The sequence below is a fragment of the Equus caballus genome, chromosome 5, assembly GCF_041296265.1.
Source record: "Equus caballus isolate H_3958 breed thoroughbred chromosome 5, TB-T2T, whole genome shotgun sequence".
Lineage (NCBI taxonomy): Eukaryota > Metazoa > Chordata > Mammalia > Perissodactyla > Equidae > Equus > Equus caballus.
The window spans coordinates 444569-467143 of NC_091688.1; the positions used below are offsets into that span (position 1 = coordinate 444569).

At 45.5% G+C, this 22575-nt stretch overlaps 1 protein-coding gene across 5 annotated transcripts in view; it reads left to right on the plus strand.

The window, feature by feature from the left end:
- ATP2B4 (ATPase plasma membrane Ca2+ transporting 4) overlaps window positions 1-22575 on the plus strand; it is a 97479-nt gene that overhangs the window by 68963 nt on the left and 5941 nt on the right. For 2 of the 5 annotated variants that reach the window (XM_001488326.5, XM_023640317.2), the window contains 6 exons: window positions 10702-10893; window positions 11362-11575; window positions 12150-12361; window positions 13548-13655; window positions 15490-15666; window positions 19041-19221. In XM_001488326.5, coding sequence (XP_001488376.1) covers window positions 10702-10893; window positions 11362-11575; window positions 12150-12361; window positions 13548-13655; window positions 15490-15666; window positions 19041-19221 — 1084 coding nt within the window. The remainder of the gene's footprint in view (window positions 1-10701; window positions 10894-11361; window positions 11576-12149; window positions 12362-13547; window positions 13656-15489; window positions 15667-19040; window positions 19222-22575) is intronic. The other 3 variants (XM_001488283.5, XM_005609577.4, XM_005609576.4) reach the window with 2 other exon arrangements.

Here is a 22575-nt window from a genome sequence, read left to right on the forward strand (position 1 = left end):
TTCCCTGAAGCCCCTGCTGCTTCCTGCATCCTCAGCTGAATTATTCTGAAGCAAATCTGACACCATGTCATTTCACCCAAAAAATGGCTGTATGTGTCTCTGAAAGATACATGTGTATCAATAAAATCTGTCTAAAAGAATCCTAATACCAGTATCTCATAGCAAAGTTGATTCCTTATTTTACTTACTCTAGTCATTGTTTACATTTCTCCAATTTCTTCATAGATCTTGTTTTTAATAGTTTATTTATCCAAATCAGAATCCAAATAAGATTGATACATTTCAATTTGATATATCTCATAAATCTTTTAATCTCTCATGGGACTTCTTGAGTGTACTCCTCCTTCCAGCAGCACCTGGAAAGCTATAGAAATGCAAATTCTCTGGCCCCACGCCAGACCTACTGAATCAGAAAGCTTGGAGTTGGGGCCCAGCAACCTGTGTTTTACAAGCCCTCTCGGTGATTCTGACACACCCTAAAGCTTCAGAACCACCGACCCTATAGGCTCCCTGTGTCAGGGATCCCTAAGTGTCACTCGCAGGACTCATGAGACTCAGCATATGGTTGTATTTATGGCTACAATTTATTATAGTGATGTAGTAAGGCTGTAGTCAGGGGGTCACAGGCAGAGTCTGCAGGCAACAACGTGCAGCTGCCTTAGGCTCTCTCCCTCTGTGAGGGCTCACATGGAGCACTCTCTTCCCCCAGCAACGCAGGTGCAGTAACGCGCATGTGGTGTTTCTGCCCAGGGAAGCCCGTCAGAGGAACTCGGCACCCGTGGTTTATATTGGGTGGTCACATAGGCATCTTCTGCCGAGCATTTGCTCGGATTTCAGACTCCCAGAAGGAAGCAGACGTTCACTAGAAGCCATATCGTTTGGGCACAGTCTAGGCACAGTGAACCATTAATTAATTTTCAGTTCATTGTGGACTGTGAGCATTCTGAGAGCCAAGTTCCCGGAGGCCAGCAGAGGGCCAACCTTGCAAACAGGCCTTTCTAAGGACAGCAGGCTCAGTGCCGCTGTGTTAACTCTTTTCTGCACAGTCCCCTTCCACCTTTTGTTTTGTTTTTTTTAATATTATAATTTTTTATTGCGTTCATAATAGTTTACATCATTGTGAAATTTCAGTTGTACATTATTTTTTGTCCGTCACCACATAAGTGCTCCTTTTCACCCCCTGTGCCCACCTCCGACCCCCCTTTCCCTGGTAACCACTGAACTGTTTTTGTCCATGTGCTTGTTCATATTCCACATATGAGTGAAATCATCTGGTGTCTGTCCTCCTCAGTCTGGTTTATTTCGCTTAGCATAATTCCCTCCAGGTCCATCCATGTTGTTGCAAATGGGATGATTTTATCTTTTTTTGTGGCTGAGTAGTATTCCATTGTATATATACCACATCTTCTTTATCCAATCATTGGTCAGTGGGCACTCGGATAGTTTCCAAGTCTTGGCTGTTGTAAATAGTGCTGCAGTGAACATAGGGGTGCATGTGTTACTTTGGATTGTTGATTTCAAGTTGTCTGGGTAGATACCCAGTAGTGGGATAGCTGGGTCATATGGTAGTTCTAGTTTTAGTTTTTTAAGGAATTTCCGTACAGTTTTCCATAGTGGCTACACCAGTTTGCATTCCTACCCCCAGTGTATGAGGGTTCCCTTTTCTCCACATCCTCTCCAACGTTTGTTATTTGTAGTCTTAGTGATTATAGCCATTTTAACAGGTGTAAGGTTGTATCTTAGTGTAGTGTTTTTTTGGGTTTTCTTTTTGAGGAAGATTGGCCTGAGCTAACATCCGTGCCCATCTTCTTGTACTTTATATGTGGGATGCCTGCCACAGCATGATAAGCCTGATAAGCGGTGTGTAGGTCCACACCCGGGATCTGAATCAGCGAACCCTGGGCCACCAAAATGGAACGCGTGAACTTAACTGCTGCATCACTGGACCAGTCCTTAGTGTAGTTTTGATTTGCATTTCCCTGGCGATTAGTGATGTTGAACATCTTGTCATATGTTTATTGGCGATCTGTAAATCTTCTTTGGAAAAATGTCTGTTTATATCCTCTGCTCACTTTTTGATTGGGCTGTTCTTTTTTTGTTGTTCATTTGTGTGAGTTCCTTGTATATTATGGAGATTAACCCCTTGTCAGATATATGATTTGCAAATATTTTCTCCCAGTTGGTGGGTTGTCTTTTTGTTTCGATCTGAGTTTCTTTTGCGTTGCAGAAGCTCTTTAGTCTGGTGAAGTCCCACTTGTTTATTTTTTCTTTCGTTTCCCTTGTCTGAGAGGACATCGTACTCAAAAAAATCCTTTCAAGTTCGATGTCAAAGAGTGTACGACCTCTCTTCTCTTCCAGGAGTTTTATGGTTTCAGGGCTTACCTTGAAGTCTTTGATCCATTTTGAGTTTATTTTTGTGTATGGCGTGAGATAATGGTCTGCTTTCATTCTTTTGCATGTGGCTGTCCAGTTTTCCCAACACCATTTATTGAAGAGACTATCTTTTCTCCATTGTATGCTCTTGGCACCTTTGTCAAAAATTAGCTGTCCATAGATGTGTGGTTTTATTTCTGGGCTTTCAGTTCTGTTCCATTGATCTGTGTGCCTGTTTTTGTACCAGAACCATGCCGTTTTGATCACTATGGCTTTGTAGTACATTTTGAAGTCAGGGATTGTGATGCCTCCAGCTTTGCTCTTTTTTGTCAGGATTGCTTTTTTTTCTCAGGGTCTTTGGTTGCCCCATATGAGTTTTAGGATTCTTTGTTCTGTTTCCATGAAGAATGTCACCGGGATTCTGATAGAGATTGCATTGAATCTGTAGGTTGCTTTGGGTAGTATGGACATTTTAACTGTGTTTATTTTTCCAATCCATGTTCAAGGAATCTCTTTCCATCTCTTTATGTCATTATCAATTTCTGTCAGTAATGTCTTATAGTTTTCATTGTATAAGTCCTTCACCTCCTTGGTTAAATTTATTCCTAGATATTTTATTCTTTTTGTTGTGATTATAAATGCAATTGTATCCTCTTTCTGTAAGTTCATTATTAGAGTATAGAAATGCAACTGATTTTTGTAAGTTGATTTTGTACCCTACAACTTTACTGTAGTTGTTAATTATTTCTAATAGTTTTCAGATGGATTCCTTCGGGTTTTCTATATATAAGATCATGTGGTCTGCAAACAGCAAGAGTTTCACTTCTTCCCTCCCTATTTGGATTCCTTTTATTCCATTCTCTTGCCTAATTGCTCTGGCCAAAACCTCCAGTACTGTGTTGAATAAGAGTGGTGATAGAGGGCATCCTTGTCTCATTCCGGTTCTCGGACGGATGGCGTTCCGTTTTTCCCCATTGAGTTTATGTTGGCTGTGGGTCTGTCATATATGGCCTTTATTATGTTGAAGTAATTTCCTTCTATCCCCATTTTGTTAAGAGTTTTTATCATAAATGGCTGTTGCTTTCCCTGCATCTATTGAGATGATCATGTGGTTATTATTCCTCATTTTGTTAATGTGGTGTATCACATTGATTGATTTGCAGATGTTGAACCATCCCTCTGCCCCTGGCATAAATCCCACTTGATCATGATGTATGATCCTTTTGATATATTGCTGTATTCGGGTTGCCAGTATTTTGTTGAGGATTTTCGCATCTATGTTCATCAGCGATATTGGCCTGTAGTTTTCCTTTTTTGTGTTGTCCTTGTCTGGCTTTGGTATCAGAGTGATGTTGACCTCGTAGAACATGTTAGGAAGTGTTCCATCTTCCCTAATTTTTTGGAATAGCTTGAGAAGCATAGGTATTAAATCCTCTCTGAAAGTTTGGTAGAATTCTCCAGAGAAGCCAACTGGTCCTGGGTTTTTATATTCTTTGGGATGCTTTTGATTACTGTTTCAATCTCTTTTCTTTTGATTGATCTATTCAGATTCTCTGTTTATTCTTGATTCAGCTTTGGGAAGTTGTAAGAGTCTAAGAGTTTATCCATTTCTTCTAGATTGTCCAATTTGTTGGCATATAGCTTTTCATAGTATTCTCTTATTATCCTTTGTATTTCTGTGGTATCTGTCATTATTTCTCCTCTTTCATTTCTAATTTTATTTGTCTGAGCTTTCTCTCTTTTTTTCTTTGTAAGTCTGGCTAGGGGGTTGTCAATTTTGTTTATCTTCTCAAAGAACCAACTCTTTGTTTCATTGATCTTTCGTACTGCTTTTTTTGTTTCAATTGCATTTATTTCTGCTCTGATTTTTATTATTTCCCTCCTGCTGACGTTGGGCTTTGTTTGTTCTTCTTTTTCTAATTCAGTTAGGTGTAGTTTGAGATTGCTTATTTGGGGTTTTTCTTGTTTGTTAAGGTGAACCTGTATTGTGATGAATTTCTCTCTTAGTACCACTTTGTTGCATCCCATATGAGTTGGTATGGTATGTTGTCATTTTCATTTGTCTCCGGATATTTTTTGATTTCTCCTTTAATTTCTTCAATGATTCATTGGTTATTGAATAGCATGTTTTTTAGTCTCTACATCTTTGTCCCTTTCTCAGCTTTTTTCTTGTAATTAATTTCTAGCTTCATAGCATTGTGATCAGAAAAGATGCTTGTTATTATTTCAACCTTCTTAAATTTATTGAGGCTTGCCTTGTTTCCCAACATATGGTCTATCCTTGAGAATGTTCCGTGTGCACTTGAGAAGAATGTGTATTCTGCTGTTTTTGGATGGAGTGTTCTATACATGTCTATTAAGTCCAACTGGTCTAGCTTTTCATTTAATTCCACTGTTTCCTTGTTGATTTTCTGTCTGGATGATCTAGCCATTGATGTGAGTGGAGTGTTGAGGTCCCCTACTATTGTTTTATTATTAATATCTTCTGTTAGTTTTGTTAATAGTTGCTTTATGAACTTTGGTGCTGCTGTGTTGGGTGCATAGATATTTACAAGTGTTATGTCTTCTTGATGGAGTGTCCCTTTGATCATTGTATCCTGCCCCTCTTTGTCTCTCTTTACCGACCTTATTTTGAAGTCTACTTTGTCTGATACAAGTATGGCAACACCTGCTTTCTTTTGTTTGCCATTAGCTTGGAGTGTCGTCTTCCATCCCTTCAGTCTCACCCTGTGTTTGTCATTGGAGCTGAGATGTGTTTCCAGGAGGCAGCATATTGTTGGGTCTTGTTCTTTAATCCGTCTTGCCACTCTGTGTCCTTTTATTGGAGAATTCAGTCCATTTACATTTAGGGTGATTATCGATATATGAGGGCTTAATGCTGCCATTTTATCACTTGTTTCCCAGTTCTCCTACTTTCCTTTGTTTCTCGTTCTGTTTATTTTGATCTACCAATTGAATTTTAGTTTTTTATGTTGTGTTTCTTTGTTTTCTCCTTATTTACTATTGGTGTCTCTTGTCTGCTTTTTTGTTTAGTGCTTACCATGGGGTTTGTATTCAAAATCTTGTAGATAAGACAGCCCGTTTTCTGATGGCCTCTGATTTCCTTAGACTAACCGATTCAGTCCCTCTCCTCTTTTCATTCTGTGTTGTTTCTCTCACATCTTATTCCATCTTGTGTTCTGAGCTTGTGGTTAAAATGACAAGATTATCTTTGTTTTTGGTGTTTTCCTTCCCTTTATCATTAATGTTATACTTGAGTATTTGCTAACCTGTTCTGATGTATTGCTACAATTTTCTGATTCTGTCTCCCTATTTATCACCTTACTCTGTGCTTTGTAACCCCTTTCTCCCTTTTTGTTTTTCAGGTATGAGGGCCTTTCTTGAGAATTTCTTGGTTGGGGGGGGGGGCACTCTTGTGGCTATGAACTCCCCTAGCTTTTGTTTATCTGGGAAAGTTTTTATTTCTTCATCATATCTGAAGGATATTTCCGCTGGATAGAATATTCTTGGCTGAAAGTTTTTGTCCTTCAAAGATTTAAATATGTCATTCCAGTCTCTCCTAGCCTGTAAGATTTCTGCAGAAAAATCCACTGAAAGCCTGATAGGGGTTCCTTTGTAGGTTATTTTCTTCTGCCTTGCTGCTCTTAGTTTAGTTTAGTTTTGTTTTATTTTTGTCATTCACTTTTGTCAGTTTTGCTACTCTGTACCTTGCAGTAGGTCTTTTTATATTGACATATTTAGGAGATATGATAGCCTCTTCCACGTGGATTTCCATCTTCTTCCCCAGGTTTGGGAAGTTCTCTGCTATTGTTTCTTTGAACAAGCTTTCTGCTCCATTCTTCTTCTCTTCCCCTTCTTGAATACCTATAATTCTTATTTTGCGTTTCCTCATTGAGTCGGATATTTCTCAGAGCCTTTCTTGCTTTCTTTTTAGCCTTGGTTCTCTCTCCTCCTCTGTCTGGAGCATTTCAGCATGTCTGTCCTCAATTGTGCTGATTCGCTCCTCTGTGATGTCTTCTCGAGCATTCAGGGAATTCATGTTTTCATCTCCAATCTTTGTCATTGATTCTTCTTTATAGTTTCAATCTTTTTTGTGAAGTAGTTCCTGAACTCGTTGAATTGTTTCTCTGTATTCTCTTTTACCTCAAGTTTTTTGATGATAGCTGTTTTGAATTCTCCGTCATTTAGATTACATATTTCTGTGTCTTCAGGACTGATTTCTGGGTACTTGTCATTTTCTCTCTGGCCTGAAGATTTAATATAATGTTTGATATTGCTGGAGGGCATGGCTCTGTTTTTGTGCATCATGGTGTTGTTTGGTCATAGTTACCACTTATTGCCACTGGGGGCAGTCAAGAGCCACATATTCTGAGCCCTCTGTGTTCCGCCTGGATCCCAAGCGCTGGAGCCGGTGCTGGCGGTGGCGGGGGAGGCACTTTCTCCTACAAGCTCTCGTGGGCTTACTCACTGTGCTCTGCTCTCACTATCTGCTGTCACGGGGTGTTGGCTTGATGAGGTCAGCCCCCACCATAGCTTTCACCCCAGTAAGGGGCTTCCCTTTAGGCTGCAAGGGCCCTTGGGGATCTCTGACGTTCTTGCAAACGAACGTCCCTCCTCCTTTCCTTCCCTCTCGGAGGCTGTGCGCAGCAGTCCTGGATCGCAGTCCTTTGGGGAGGGCACGCAGTTTTCTCTCACCTCGTTCCACCTCCTCCAAGGGGGGCTCCAGTCTCTCCACCCTCTGACTTGTGGCTAGGGGGTCTCTGAGACGTCTTTTGTGTTGCGTGGATGTCCCCTATTGGAGTACAGATGTCTTTTTCGCTGTACGGAGGAGGGGAGAGATTACTGGGAGAGCTCACTCCGCCATGATGCTGACGTCACTCTCCCACTTCCGTCTTTTTTCCTAGCTATTTAGTTTTGAAGGAACAAGGTTGTTTGTGTACATAGAATATCCCACAGCATGGATTTCATTGAGCATATCCCTGTAATATCCTTTAATATGTTCTTTGTCCCTTGTATTCGTATAAACTAGTAGTTAGTTCTGGAAGCAATCAGATTCTAGATCCCATCTTTTATTAGGGGCTACAAAATGATCATGTTCTGATTTTCTTTATTTATTAACTTGAATATTTCTATAAAAAGAAACTTCCCTTCATCAACTGTTTGGTTACTCTGTGGTTCATTTCCTATGTGAAAGGTGGATTAAATGCTTGATTCTTTTCATTTGTTTATCGTTTTTCAAGATAATGAGTTGACTTTTTAGAATCTTCCAAAGATGACCAATGAATTGTTTATTTTTTTAAATTAACTCCACTAAATTACTCTACTAAAAACAGTTGTTTATTTTTTTAAACCTCACTGTGAACTCATGAATTTAAGTGTATTTGACATGTTTCAGTCCATCGCCCTCATTATTACTTTGATGTCCACCAGCCCATCATTAGCCTCTTAGGATAGCACAGCCGAGTCTTTTTGATCCGTCCCTGGTGGTCTTTAATAGCTTTCTTGGTTTCTTGCAGGATAAAATGTTCTAGCGTCATCATGCATATTTCTTGTCCTGGATCTGGAATCATTAATTTCTCAAAAGAGTCCTGCTTCATTTTAGTGAGAAATGGTGTTTAGAAAACACAATCTGAATGTCAGAGTGTTCTCTACTACTGAGTAAATCCCTGTTTCTAGACCTTTTCAATGGACAAAGCTAGGAAATGTCTTTTAGGTCTCTTTTTTGGTTTTGTTTTCTTTGTTTTAAAGATAAAACACTTCATGAATTCAAATTGGTATTTCCAACTCAAATTTAGAATTATAAAACTCTAATTTCCTAATTTTATTTAACTTCCTTGATTTTATATTTATATCTCTTAAGCTGAAAATTTTGATTCCTAATGGCATTAACATAATTATTTGCTTTATCCTAAGATATATATAATAGTCTCAAAATAGCAGTAATAATATGGTAACTCTGCTAAAAATAGTTAAAGATTTTCTTTGTAGTTCTTTTTATCCTGTAGATCTTTTCTACTAGGGATGTGCCATCAAGTCGCTGTGTTTTTTAAAAAGTCATGTGGAACGTTTTTCCTCTATGTGGGTGTGCTACCAACTGATTAGCCGGTTCATTTACGTCATGTTGCTTTCCATTTCAGAGATTGCAGCTCTTTTTGGTTGGGAAGATTGTCCCTGAGCTAACACCTGTGCCAGTCTTCCTCTGTTTTGTATGTGGGACACCACAGCAGGGCTTGATGAGTGGTGTGTAGGTCCATGCCTGGGATCCAAGCCTGTGAACCCTGGGCTGCTGAAGCAGAGCGTGCAGACTTAACCACTACGCCATGGGGCCAACCCCAGAGATTGCTTTTTAAACTTAATTTTGTTTTATCCTTGTATAAAGAAGTTATATAGTTCTAAAGTCAGATATACAAAACAAGGTCTATTCATAGAAATCTAGCTTCTATTCCTGTTGCCTCCACCTGGCTGCCTTGGTTTTAAACCCACAGGCCACTTAATTCTTTATTTTGGTTTATCCTTCTCTTTGCTCCTTTAAAATATAGTCGAATGTATAATCTATTTATATCTCCCTTTTAGAGAACTGATACTTATCTATGGTGCCCTCTTTCTATACTTACTTATATATGTACTATACACTTTTTTCCACCTTGCTTTTTTCACTTAACAACATAACTTGGAGATTATTCCCTAGTGGTAAGTATATAGAGATAGTCTTTCTTTCTTTTTTTACTCCTTTCTTTTTACAATGCATGGTATGTCATTGCGTGGATGTATTAGAGAATTTTTTTTTGAGGAAGATTAGCCCTGAGCTAACATCTGCTGCCAATCCTTCTCTTTTTGCTGAGGAAGATTGGCCCTGAACTAACATCTGTGCCCATCTTCCTCTGCTTTCTGTGTGGGGTGCCTGCCCTGGCACGGCGTGCCAAGCGGTGCATAGGTCCATGCCTGGGATCTGAACTGGCGAACCTGGGCTGCTGAAGCGGAACATGGGAACTTAACTGCTGCACCACTCAGCCAGCCCCTAGAGAACTTTTTGATGGAAACACTGAATTGTATAGTCTATCTAACAGATATTTGTTTGTTGTAATTTTGATAGGAGAATAACACTGTCAGGTGAAGAGAACAAATAATCTACTAGTGCGAGCCAGATTCATGAATAAGCTCCTCTGTGGGTCACAGGAGTTGCAAGATATGGAATGGAAGTATGGCTGGGGAAACGAGGAAGAGTTTTGCAAAGCACTTAGGGCTTGGTTGAGCAGGACATTCAAGATAAAGAGGATTTAAACAGATGGGGAAGAGGACGTTCCAGGCTTGGGGAAGTGGTATGAGTAGAAGTCCAGACTCTAGAAGTGAGTGAGAAATCCATGGAATTGTCAATAAACCAGTGGGTTTTGAGCAAAAACATTATTTAAGAGCAGGTTGGAAAATGAATCAGTTCACTTGTTGAGGGCTCTGACTGCCAGACTAGAGAGTTTACTGTTTCTAAAGCACAGCTTTCAACCCTTGATCTGTCTATTTGGAAACCTTTAGTGGTTTCTCAGTGACAGGATTTTGGAGACGGATAGGACATCTGAACTGTGCTGTCAGACTACTTCTTCAAGAAAAAATCTCGGGTGACTTAAAGGTGTGGGGACAAGGGCTTAACTGAGGTACTGGCAGTGGCAAATGTAAGGATTTGGAGGTAGAATTGGTAGGACGGGGGCCGGCCCTGTGGCCAAGTGGTTAAGTTCGCGCGCTCCGCTGCGGCGGCCGAGGGTTTCACCAGTTTGGATCCTGGGCACGGACATGGCACCACTGGTCAGGCTATGCTGAAGTGGCGTCCCACATGCCACAACTAGAAGGACCTACAACTAGAATATACAACTATGTACCAGGGGCTTTGGAGGGGAGAAGAAGAAGAAGAAAAAAAGACAGGCAACAGATCAGCAGATGTTAGCTTAGGTACCAGTCTTTGAAAAAAAAAGAATTGGTAGGACGTCTTCCCTCCCTTTCAGTTAGTTTCTATGGTGGGGGAGTAGGAGGGAAGGGAGAAAGGAATATCAACGATAACTAATTTCCAGTGTGGGTTCAGGAGTAAAGTGGTGGGTCGGGCCCCAGCCCTCTTTTCTGTAGTCTGACAATGACGCATTTTCCCTTTATGTGCTTTGGGAGAAAAGAGAAGTCAAAATGTGGTGGTTTATTCTTTAGCATTTGTGTGGCTGGTCTGCCATCTAGTGTTGTGCCTGGTTCTGAAAGCTTCTTGGAGGTCAGGAAATGGAGTCTGGGTTCAGAATGTAAATAAACTCTGCTTTAGCCAGTTCTTCACTGTTTTTTTTCCCCTTCTTACCTCAGGGTATTGCAGGCACAGATGTGGCAAAGGAGGCATCAGACATCATCCTAACAGATGACAACTTCACCAGCATCGTGAAGGCAGTGATGTGGGGACGAAACGTCTATGACAGCATCTCGAAGTTCCTGCAGTTCCAGCTCACTGTCAATGTGGTGGCCGTGATCGTGGCCTTCACTGGAGCCTGCATCACTCAGGTGAAGGGCGTGTGGGGTGGGCTGAGATGGGAGGGATGAGGTCGGGCTAAGGAACATGGGGAGTGGGACGCAGTGTGTCTACCGAGGAGTAAGGACGGGAGCTCCCCGGGGTGCTGGGGCAGGGTTAGCTCTGCTGGGTCTCCATCTGCTCATGTGGAAGGATGGTAATTTGTATTCCCTTAATTTAGCACTTATGTGTCAGCCACTATGATGAGCACTTAGATGTGTTATCTCCGTTCTTCAGAAACAACTTTGCAAAGTAGGTATTATCCTCATTTTACAGGTGAGGGACCCAAGGCTCAAAGAGGTTAAGTAATGTTCTCAAGGTCATTCAGCTAATAAATGGCCAGATTCAAAGTCTAGGTGGATAGTGGGAGCTAGGCCATCTCAAGGGCAAAGGTGAGGCTGATGAGTCAGATGGGAGTGGTCTCCAAGGAAAGCTGAAAGGCCTGGTTCTTCTCCCCCCAGGATTCCCCACTGAAAGCTGTACAGATGCTGTGGGTTAATCTCATCATGGACACTTTTGCCTCACTGGCCCTGGCCACCGAGCCCCCTACAGATGCTCTGTTGAGGCGTCGCCCGTATGGCCGAAATAAGCCTCTGATCTCCCGGACTATGATGAAGAACATCCTGGGGCATGCCGTCTATCAGCTCGTGGTCATCTTTGCCCTTGTCTTTGCCGGTGAGTCAAGGGTGGGGATGGGGGTGGGCGGCTGTTGGGGTGCTAGATGGAGATGGGGGTTGAGAATGGCCCAGGAAAAGAAGGTGGCCTGGGAGCAAGCCGAGCGCAAGCCTGGGAGTAACAGCAGCTTCGCGGATTGAGCGCCTCCTCTGTTCCCGCCAGCGAGTGTGTTATGCTGTTTTATGCACTCTTCTGAAGAATTTCACGAAGCTGGCTCTTTTACACCTTTTTTTATAGATTACAGAGCTGAAGCTCAGGTCACATAATGAGTAAATAGTGGCGCTAAGATTCAGACCTGTGTCTGCTTGCTGGTAGTGGTCACGGTTTGACCAGCACGCACACTGCAGGAAGGCGAGCGAGTGTTAATGCAGCAAACTGAGAGAGGCTCAGATATGTTGAGGCCAGGGCTGCCATCTAAAGTACTGGATAACTGGTGTGGCTCAGATGCTGGCCAGTTAGAATGGACCCCAGCCATAAGCAACCATGTTCTGGGTGCCACACCAACGTGCTCTGACTTCACCTGAGCCCTCGCTGAGAACTACTTACCCTCCGCTGCTTCTGCTCTCCCCACTAGGTGAGAAATTCTTTGACATCGACAGTGGGAGGAAGGCCCCTCTGCACTCGCCGCCCAGCCAGCACTACACCATCGTCTTCAACACCTTCGTGCTGATGCAGCTCTTCAACGAGATCAACTCCCGCAAGATCCACGGGGAGAGGAATGTCTTCGCGGGCATCTTCCACAACCTCATCTTCTGCTCTGTGGTTGTGGGCACATTCGTCTGCCAGGTGAGGGTCTAGCTGGAGTTTGGTAGGAGGGCTGGGATGACAAAGCAAGAAGCCGGGAGCCTAACTTCACTCAGTACCAGGAAGAACAGTGAGGGAGCAGTGAGGACTCAGGCTGTGGCCTAGACGCTTCTGCGTTCCCAGTTTGCCTCTGCTTGCACATTGCTCTAGCATTGGAGCCCACTGTGTCAGGTGCTCCAGAGCAAGGCATGTTGGTAGCAAATAAAATCAGACTTGTAGAGTCCTTTCATTGTCTTTTAAATGAAAAACACAGAAGTTTCACCAAGTGACCAAGAGGGGATCACTCTCTTCTAGCCCCTTTCCACGCCTCCTGCCAGCATACATGAAATGTGCACGCACATGCTGTATGGGCGCTCTCTCTCCTTGCCCCGTTGTTCTGAAGGCACTCATGGTATAAAATGCTGTGCAATTCACAGAAAAAGAAAAGTGATGGGATGGTGTGCATGTACTTGACAGATAAGCCTGGTTTAGGCTCCTCCTGTGGAAACTGCCCTTCTGGTGAAAGGATTGGGCCCCTTCCTTCTTGCTCTGGTCAGAGGTACACTAAAACGTCTGTGGACGCAAGAGATTATGATCTCACCCAGTGACAAAAGAGCTCTTGTCTCACCCTTCAGCAGGGTACCTCTCAGTCTGCCCCTCCTCGACTCCTCTTCTCTGTCATTGTGCCTTCTCCTTGTCACCAACTGGCTTTAGTCACAGGAAGCCTCCGGGTCTTTTTTTTTTTTCTCTCCGAAGCCCCAGTGCATGGTTGTATATCCTAGTTGTAAGTCCTTCTAATTCTTCCACGTGAGCCTCCACCACAGCGTGGCTACTCACAGAGGGTAGTGTGGTTCCATGACTGGGAAGCGAACCCAGGCTGCCAAAGCAGGAGTGCCAAACTTTAACCACTAGACCATCAATGCTGGCCCAGCCTCCAGCTCTTATGTTAATAACTTTCACAGTAACTGTGGCTGTCTCCCCATCAGAGTGCTCCATAAAGACTATTTGTGTCTGTCTTCTCTTCTCCCCTTCTGGATTTCTTTTTTCCCCCTTCCCAATAAGAAGATCGGGGCTTGCACCACGGGGATCCTGGGGCAGCAGGGTGACGTGGCTTTGGTGGCCTTGGCTGGAGGGCTAGCTGCCTGTTACTCACCTCCCTGAAGGTAGGCTGCCTCTTTCTCTCTTCTAGATTTTCATCGTGGAATTTGGGGGTAAACCCTTCAGTTGTACGAGGCTCACTCTGTCCCAGTGGTTTTGGTGTCTCTTCATTGGTATTGGAGAACTGCTGTGGGGCCAGGTGAGTGCTGCGTGCCCGCCCGGGCCCTCACACAGCCTGCAGCCCTCCTCCAGAGGAGGTGGGAGGGGCGGCCGCGGGGTCTCCCAGCTCCGGACCTGCGTCTTCTCCTCCCCTGCCATCTCTCCCGAGCTTTTAAGTTCTTTCTACCTTGTCGGATCCCAAAGTGGGATGATCAGTGTCCACCAGTGTGGAGGCTTTGTGTCTTTTCTCTCACCGTGCCTGGAGGCAGGCACATCTCTTAGGTCTCGGAGATAGGAGTGGAAATTTTCAATGGAATTTTGCCCAAAAAAATCAAGGGTTTTAGAAGAAGAGCTATAAAGCACGTCTTCATTCCAACAAAGCACAGTCTGGCCATGGGCTGCTGTGCTGACGTCCTGTCGGCCCCCACCTCTTCTGTTTCTCACCACAGCCTTATCTGGTTTGAGTGCCTGACTCTCAGCCAAGATAAATCCAGACTCAGAGCTCTCTAGAGAAGCAGGCTAGCATATGGTTCAGAGCATGGACTCTGGGACTGACTGCCTGCATTTGGATCCCAGCTCTCCTTTTTACAAGCTGAGTCACTATGAGTGAGTATCTTAACCACTTGTGCCTCAGTTTCCTCTACTTAGGATAACAAGGTCATTGTTAATGGTTGTTAATCAGCAAATCAGTTACAATACAGAAATGACTTAGAATAGTCTCTGGTACCCTGTAAGTACTCAGTAAATGTTAGCTGTTGATATTGTAACATCATCAGGTCTGGGAAGAGTTTTCTTCCTTCCCTACTACTGCCTGGCAGGTCCTCCTGGTCCTCAGCTGTTCAGCTGTGGCCTGGACTGTCCCTCTCCTTTGCAGACCCCAGGTCTCTACTCATTGATGCCTGGCCACCTGGGTAATGGAGGCTTTGCTCTAACTGGCCCCAAAAAGCCCTCCATGGGGCCGCAGGCCTTCCCCTGCCAGTTGTTTCTCTCACACCTCCTAGGTGCCTCCCAGGTGATCCCCGACCCCAGCTCCTGCCCTCGTCCCTCCACCGTGCTGTTTGTGACATTTGTTTACCAGTGGTCCCTGGTAAAACCTCTGAAAGCAGAACTTTGACGTTCTTCCTGTTTCTGAACACTTGGCTCCATATCGGATGGCCCACGCAGGCCCTCTTTCCCATGAGAGCCCTGTCTGCTCCTCATCCTGTTGGTAAAGGAGAACTGACGGACAGACTCTGAACTCACCGATGATTTATTCTGAGTTGCAAACCCAGCCTCCTGCTCTGTGTCTTCGCATAATGCTCACATGTCCCTTATTCCGTGGCCTGCTGCACCTGCCGCACGCCAACCCAAGCAGCTGTTAGTGCCCTTCCACTGGTGTGATAACACGGGAGGCGCCCTGCACGTGGTGACTAGGAAGAGTCGCCCTCTTCCACCCTCTGTCCTTCTCCGTCCGTGCAGTCTGACCATTCTGTGCCCACACTTGCTTTCCCCCAGGTCGTGGTCTCTGTCCCTTCCTACTTTGTGCCGTGCATTATAGTTCTACTTCTTTTAAAAGACACCTGGCAAAATGGGAAGGAGGAACTGAGGCAGGAGGAGGAGAAGGAAGTATGAAAGCAGGCAGGTGCTGGTCAGACGCTAGAATACAAGCTCTCCTTTGTGTGTCCACAAACACAGAAAACCTTCCTGAGGGCCTGACACTGGTGGGCACTTGGCAAATACTTGCCTGAGGGGCTTGGTGCTTCTCCCACTGCTCTCCCAGAGGGTAGGGCGATGGCACCAAGAGTGACCTACCCAAGGGCCTAAGCCACGTGAGTTGAGTGGCAGCTCTTCTCACCCTGACTCTGGTGTCTTCCTTCCTCTGCACTTGTTCTCAGGTAATCTCCACGATACCCACCCAATCCCTGAAGTTCCTGAAGGAGGCTGGGCATGGCACCGCTAAAGAGGAGATCACCAAGGATGCTGAGGGACTGGACGAGATTGACCATGCAGAGATGGAGCTGCGCCGAGGCCAGATCCTCTGGTTCCGAGGCCTAAACCGTATCCAGACTCAGGTACTCTGATAGTGGCCTGTCCTCACTCTGGGAGAAGAACTCTCCCCGTTTTGGGGGTGCTGGGAGGGCAGTAGCTCTTAGTGACCAACACCTCTCCCCTTCCGAAGGCCCACGACTGGGGGCAGTCCTAGCTCCCTAGCTTCAGGACAGATGGGACCTGAGGGAGCTGCCTGGGCTCCTCTGAGAGGAGGGGAGAGGGCTGGAGCGCAGGACACTGGCTGTTGGCACGGTCCTTTAGCTTGGGGTTGGTTTGAAAGCCCACTTTCCCCCGCTCTGTGGGGTGGGCGAGCTCCTGCATCAGGTCCCTTGCAAGCACTGGGCCTAACCTCAGGGTGGGAAGCGTTGAGAGTCTCCCCTGCCCTTCAGAAAAAAGGAGTTGGACAGTGTCTCCACACCAGCATCCCCAGCAGACACCTAATGGGCATCTCTAGCTGCTGTTAGGACAAAATAGATGTTATCGGAAGGAATCTTTAGAAAAGAAACTCACCCTCCTATATCTTCCCCACTCAAAATTTAAGGCCATGCTGGGGAATCCGATGGTCAAGTGTGTATAAATGACAGTAGTCTCTCAGTGCCTGAGTATCTTTTGCAGGATTCAGATTTGCTTCCCAGAAAGGAAGAAGCTATAATTCCTTCAAACCTTTTCCCTTCTTGCAATTTCTGAAGTGGGATGGAAGCTGCTGCTGCTCCTAAGTGCCTGCCTGTAGCCCTGCAGTAACTTCCCCCACTTTCCAATTAGCACCTGCGACGGCCTCTCCTGGAGGAAAGGCTGGTCCAGGCGTGGCAGTCCTATCACTTTCCCTGTTCTGGCCCCATGACTCTCTGTTGCGTTAGTCCTGAGGCTTCCATCTCAAGGAACTGTAAATCCCTGAGTTCTCAAGGGTGTTCTCCAGAGAACAGGCCCATTCCTCTCTGCTGATTGGCTGGAGGTCCCAGAAACAAGTTTCACTTTCTAAAATTAGCCTTGCAGATGGTGTGGCAAGTTCCCTCGTCAAGGCTGCCTCCTTGGTGCATAGGGAGGAGAGGTGAGATGAGTATTCTGAACTGAATACCTGCTGGGAGCTTGCTCCCATAGGCAAGGCAACAGATGGAAGTGGGAAAGAAGGGCAGAAGTGGGAAAGAAGGTTGAGGTGAGGAAACACTGGGCCCTCTCCCCTCCCTTCCCTGGGAGGGAAATCCCGGGGGACCTGCAGAAACTGCCTTAGGGCATCCAGAGATCCCACACCCACCCCTCCCTCCAGGCTGCTGAGTCCATCACCAGCAAGGGCCTCTTGCACCCAGAGAACTTGGCGCCTCTGGCTCCTGTCTCTAAGGCCCCATGCTTTCCTTTAGGTCTGCTCTTTTCAGAATAACCTGTCTGCTTTTCTTCCCTTCAGGGTCATCTGCCTACTCTTCCACTCTCTGGTTTTTTTCCTAACCAGGATCCCCTCGTTCCAGTGTCTCCTGGCTCCTTGCCAGTCTTCTGTCCTCGGGGCTGAGATTCACGGATCTTCCTTCCCCTCCACTACCAGTTTCCATCCCCTCGCCCGTCCGCCTCTCTGTGGGCTTCCCTGTCTACATAGCGTGGGTCCACTACCTGTCCCTGGAGCGTGAGGCAGTTGGGCCAGAATGGCACTGAAGCCTAAACTTAGGCAGCAAAGACAGCCTGTTAAAGATGCCCCGGGACCACTGCGTACCGTTGCACTGTGTGCACCGGACTCTATGAGCGGATGAGGCTGACCTCGCTAACCTGCATCCAGACCCCTGAAGCTCTCTCCTGGTGTCCACTGTTCAGCCTCAGCAGGGTTCTAACGAGATCCCCTGCCGTCTGATTGCTGATCCTTGTCATTCTCAGTGAACACTTAGGCATGGGAGGTGTTGCCAGGCAGTTGTCCTGTCCTGGTCCCTTTGGTTTGGGGGGAGCTAAAAGCACTAGAAAGTGGAAGTTTGGGAAACTTAAGGGCAGCGATCTTGGGAAGGTAAACTGGGATCCAATTTCATTGTGGAGGTTGGGACCTTGTGACCCTAACAAGCACTGAGGAGGGTGTCTCTACAGCCCCTTCTTCCATGGAGCTGGACCCTCCCCACATGCAAACCCTCTCCTCGTGCAGAATCAGGCTCCTCAGTCCCCTGGAACTGAGAACCATATAATGTAATGAAGGAGTGGTATTTTAGCTCAAACTTTGGTCTGAATCCAGAAACCAGCCCTAAACAGTCCATGGCTTCTCAGGAAGCTTGATAAATAAGAACAACTGTCTGACTCACAAGGTGCCTGCTTTCCCACCTCTCTCCCCGGGGAGGGAAGTCAGATGAGTGGAATCAGCACCTTTCCACCCTTCCTGCTAGATTGGCCCTTGATGTTAAGCGTATGGGCATTTTTAAGATGATTCTACCAGATCCTGAAGGATAAAGAAATTCCTTTTGATTTCTTCGTTGTTAGTTAGGGGTCAGACATAAGGATGGTAAGTCTGACCCAGGCCTCAGACCAAGACCATTGTTGGAAACCAAATGGCATGAATTGCCTCTTGTCTCCAGGATTCGGAGACTGGAGACCGGAAACCGCTTGTGTAAGGCTGGACCTGCAGTTGCTCACCAGCCCCACCAACCCACAGCTCTTCCTCCCCTCTTCAGCCTAACTGCTGAGTTATTGTCCGCATTTCTGCCAGACATTTCCAGATCTCCAGTGTATTCATGCAGCTGGTGGCATTCTCTCTAAAGAGCCTGGCCACTGGGTTCCTGAGCTCCATCCCCAGGGACCCGGTCCACTTCAGCCCCAGGGAAGAGTGTCTCAGGGAAGAAAGCCAGGAGAGGGTGAGGCCAGCGGCTCGGGGTCAGGAGCCCTTCCACCGTGGCCCCTATGCATGGGTTACTGCACGCCTCTGTTTTTGCTTTAAACACATGAGTTATTTTCCTGGAAAATCTGCAAAAATAAATAGTTAATTTAATTTGTTTAGAGGTTCCTGAGCCTCAGAATTAAGTAATCATGCTTTGCCTTCCTTCTTAAGTCGCATGCCTGATTTCTTAGAGTACAGGTCAAAACGATGAAGAAGCTGTCACTCTCTCTGTGTTAAGAGTTATGGGGGTCCCTTTCGATACTTTTGGACACCAGCATGCCTAAAATGTCCTCCGTAGACTAAAAGGGAAGAGGACTGGATTCTGGTGGGGTGTGTGGACTCCATGGCAAACTGCTCCTTAAATGGTGATCACAGTTGATGTCTTCCCCCTCTCATCCCCATTGGTTTGTGTGCCAGGGAATCTCTCTTGCTTTCCATCTTCTGTCTCCTTTTCCCAGTTCCTTCCAACCCCTTCCCTAACCCTCCAGGACCTTCCCTTCCTCTTTCTTCGCGTCTCTCTGATTGTGGAGCAAAGCTGTCTCACTCTCTGATTCTTTGCAGATCGACGTAATTAACACATTCCAGACGGGAGCCTCTTTTAAGGGAGTCCTAAAGCGGCAGACCGCGGGGCAGCACCTTGATGTAAAACATGTTCCTAGCTCATCCTATGTAACAGTTGCGCCAGTCAGATCTCCCCCCACCACTTCTGTTGCTGCTGCTGTTTCATCTCCTACTCTGGGCAGTGAGTGATAGTTATTATGATGCATGATTTGCTGAAATGACCACAAGAGAGCACGCAGCATCCACCTTAACCAACCGTGATTATCTTTTCCTTTGGCTTTTCCCTTTGATCTTTGACTTGATGAAGGAAAAGTGGGATAAAAATCCCACTCCAAAACCAGGCTGTGTGCCCTTTTATCTTATTTTATTTATTTTTTAATGTTGAAAGCTATTCAACCTTAACCATCCTGTTTTCTGATTGTTCCTCTGCATTGCTTATTTCTTCCTTATGTTTCTTCTGTTTTGCTTGACCTTTTGTATTGTTTTTTGCTTTGTTTGGATATGTCGTTGTTGTTCCTCTTCTTTCCTCCTGCTCCTTTGAGTCTAAACTCTCTTTCCTGAGGTTAGAGGTAAGCTCAGACCAGATGAAAACCTGGAACTCTCATTATTTGGGGGCAAGTTTGAGATCTCCTGAAAAAAGGTATGAAGGGCTTTTTACCAGTAGATCCATCATAATTGAGCCAATATTGAACTTGGCTGATAATAGTCCTTTTGGCTACCGCTTTGTTGTTAGCTGGCAGCATAGGCATAAAAATTGTAGCTGAATGTGAAGAAAAGGTGTTCAGTTCAAATGCACAGGTCTGAGTATCCCCGTTTTTTTAATTTTCAGGGACTTTAATCCAAACTCTGGTTTAAGAATCAGTTAATTTACATCTGGGTAGGAGAAATAGATGAAAAGGTCAAAATAACTTATTTTTTCTTACTCATTAAACTTTTTTTTTAGGAATTTCTGAAGAGCAACCTTTTTTTTGCTTCTCCTTTCCTCTCGATTGATTGTTTCACCTATAGCCCTTCATATCTTATTTTGCACGTCAAGTTTTAGGAACCCTTTCTCAGCCAGCCTCTCAGTTGGAATGCTGTCAGTGCTCGCTCTAAGATCTGGTGTCCCCAGTGGTCGGTTACTGGGTTCTTGCTAATGCTTATGCCTTCCTATTTCTGGTCATTTTACCTTCCCCAAATGGGACACAGAGGAGAGAGAAGGCTCTTTGCTGATAGCGCTGTTTAGGTATTTGGTGGGGAAGGAGTCTCCCTATATTAAGTATATTGTGGGTTTCAGACATCTCAGTGCTTTGTCTGTCCCTTCCTCCCCACCCCCAACCACCACCCCAAGGCCTGGGACAGGGGTAAAGACAGAACAGCTGTGTTATCGTTGGTTCACATTATTGGTTCATGTGATTATGAGTTGTATAGGTTACCAGACTTATATTATTTTATCTTTTTAGCCAACTGTAAGTGTTCTCATGTAGGGAATAGAGGGTAGGGTTTTATATAGATACATATTTCATTAGGCCCAAAGGCAGTCAAAGAACTAAATAAGTCTTACCTTGCAAATGTCAAAGAGCCTCTTTGCTCTGGTCCTTCCATATGCCTCTCTTATTTTCTTTTTTCTTCTAGTTTTGCCATGACCTTCTAACTAGTTTTTGTTCTCTTTCAATCATGCCTCTCTGTTAGGAAGGGTTATGTCAGATGTCCCAGTGATTTGAAGGTAGAAGAAGACTAAGCAGAAGGTAGAGCCCGTTGGACTCTCATTGAGTCGCGTAGAGGGTATACTACAAATCCTCAGAGTCTAGAAAACCAGTCAAGAGAGACAGGCCACACCTGCTCTTTCTCCAGCTGTGCCTTCTTACTTGCAGTCCTAGAAGTTATGGTCATGCGTTGTAAAACCCCCTTTCCCATTCCAGATCTCCAAATGAATTCCGTCATTTATCTAACCTTCAGTGGACAAATCTCCAAGATTTCCCTCTGTAGGAAGGCCCATCCCCCCTATTCCCCTGGTTTCTGAAAGGGGAGCAGAAAATGACAGAACACCAGCTGAGGAAATGGAGTCTTCATCTGCCCATTCCTCGAGCTCCAGAGAGTGGCCCTCAGCACTCCTACCTAATCTGAGGTTCAGCCTGGTTGCGGCTCCTGAGTCATGAGAAAGAGTTGCCTTTCAATCAGCCACTTCCACCTGTAGGACAGGGGCCACAGAAGAGACATTTCCCGGAGGGTTTGAGAGATGATGACCAGGGAAGGCAGGGTTGATTGGCTGAGTGGAGAGTGCCTGAAGCTTGCACAGCGCCTGCTTTACTAGCTCTATCTTGTTCCCCATACATTGCTCATGCACCAGGCACCATGCATCAGGAAGAAAAGATGCCACCACTTGGGGTGGGTTGGCGATGACGTGTCTGTGTGATTGTTCTGCCACACGTGTTATGTATTCTCTGAGGCCAGTGTTGGAGTTGAGGAGCATTCTGGCACAGCCCATGCCCTCTACCCCTCACCCTTCTCTCTACCCACCAGGCCACCAGATGGTACTCCCTAGCTCTCTAACTCCTCTTCACTTGAGCTTCCCTTGCAGGTGGCTGGTTTCCCTTTAGATTCCAGAAGTCCTGTAATCTAGCCGGATGACTGTTCCTTGCTCCCCCAAAGAAGAAATTTTCCCTACTTTTTCCATATATCCACCCCCAATTCGCTTTTATCTCCCTTATTGTTTCCCTGTAACAGTGTTGTTGGTCACCCCAACAGGTGAGAGGAAGAGCCGGCAAACAGGGCTCCAGACCCTCACTACAATCTGAGTTTTTAAAAATCTGTTTTCTATTTTGGACCTCACATACAATAGTTTTAATAAAGTATTCAGTTGCTTCAAAAATGATAGAAGCAGGAAGTTTGAAAATCGCTGATACTGAAGATGATCAACTGGTGGTAGAAAGCAGATGTTCTTTTGTAGCCCTTGTCAGAAATTTTGAGATCTCAAGAGCAGGTGAAAAGTATGGACGATGTTGTCACTCCTACAGGAGGTGGTGTGGCTTTGAACCCATCTCTTGCCTGGGCCGAGGGCGAAGGCATTGGATTTGAGCTCACTCACTCCACGTTTCCTTCTTTAAGATGTGGTGTAGATCAGCTAAAACTTGGGACCTCCCGAGGCCCAGATGGAGCCTCTACTCCATCTGCCCTCACCTAGATCTGAAGCAGAGAGAACACGACAGGTGAAATCCACCTCGTAGCTGGTCATGAGAATCCCAGAAGGATGGAAAAGCAAGCCTCACTTTCTGACCAGCATGGTGAATGTGTGCCCTTAGTTCTTCTTGGCTGAGGTACTGAGCTGATTGTCTTGAGTGGCCAAGACTCCTCTGCCTTCTAACCTCTGAGCACCTTCCACCCTGGGTGGGTCTGCCGGCTGTGGTGGAGTGGGGCAAGTTGAGGAAAGCCTTGCCCAGCAGAGACACCATGTTAGTGAGCCTTCTTTGCACAATATTGTTGAAGGTTCTGTGCAGTGATAGGAAACACTGGGACGGGCAGTCCAGCCAGTCCATTTGCCTGACTCTCTCTGTGC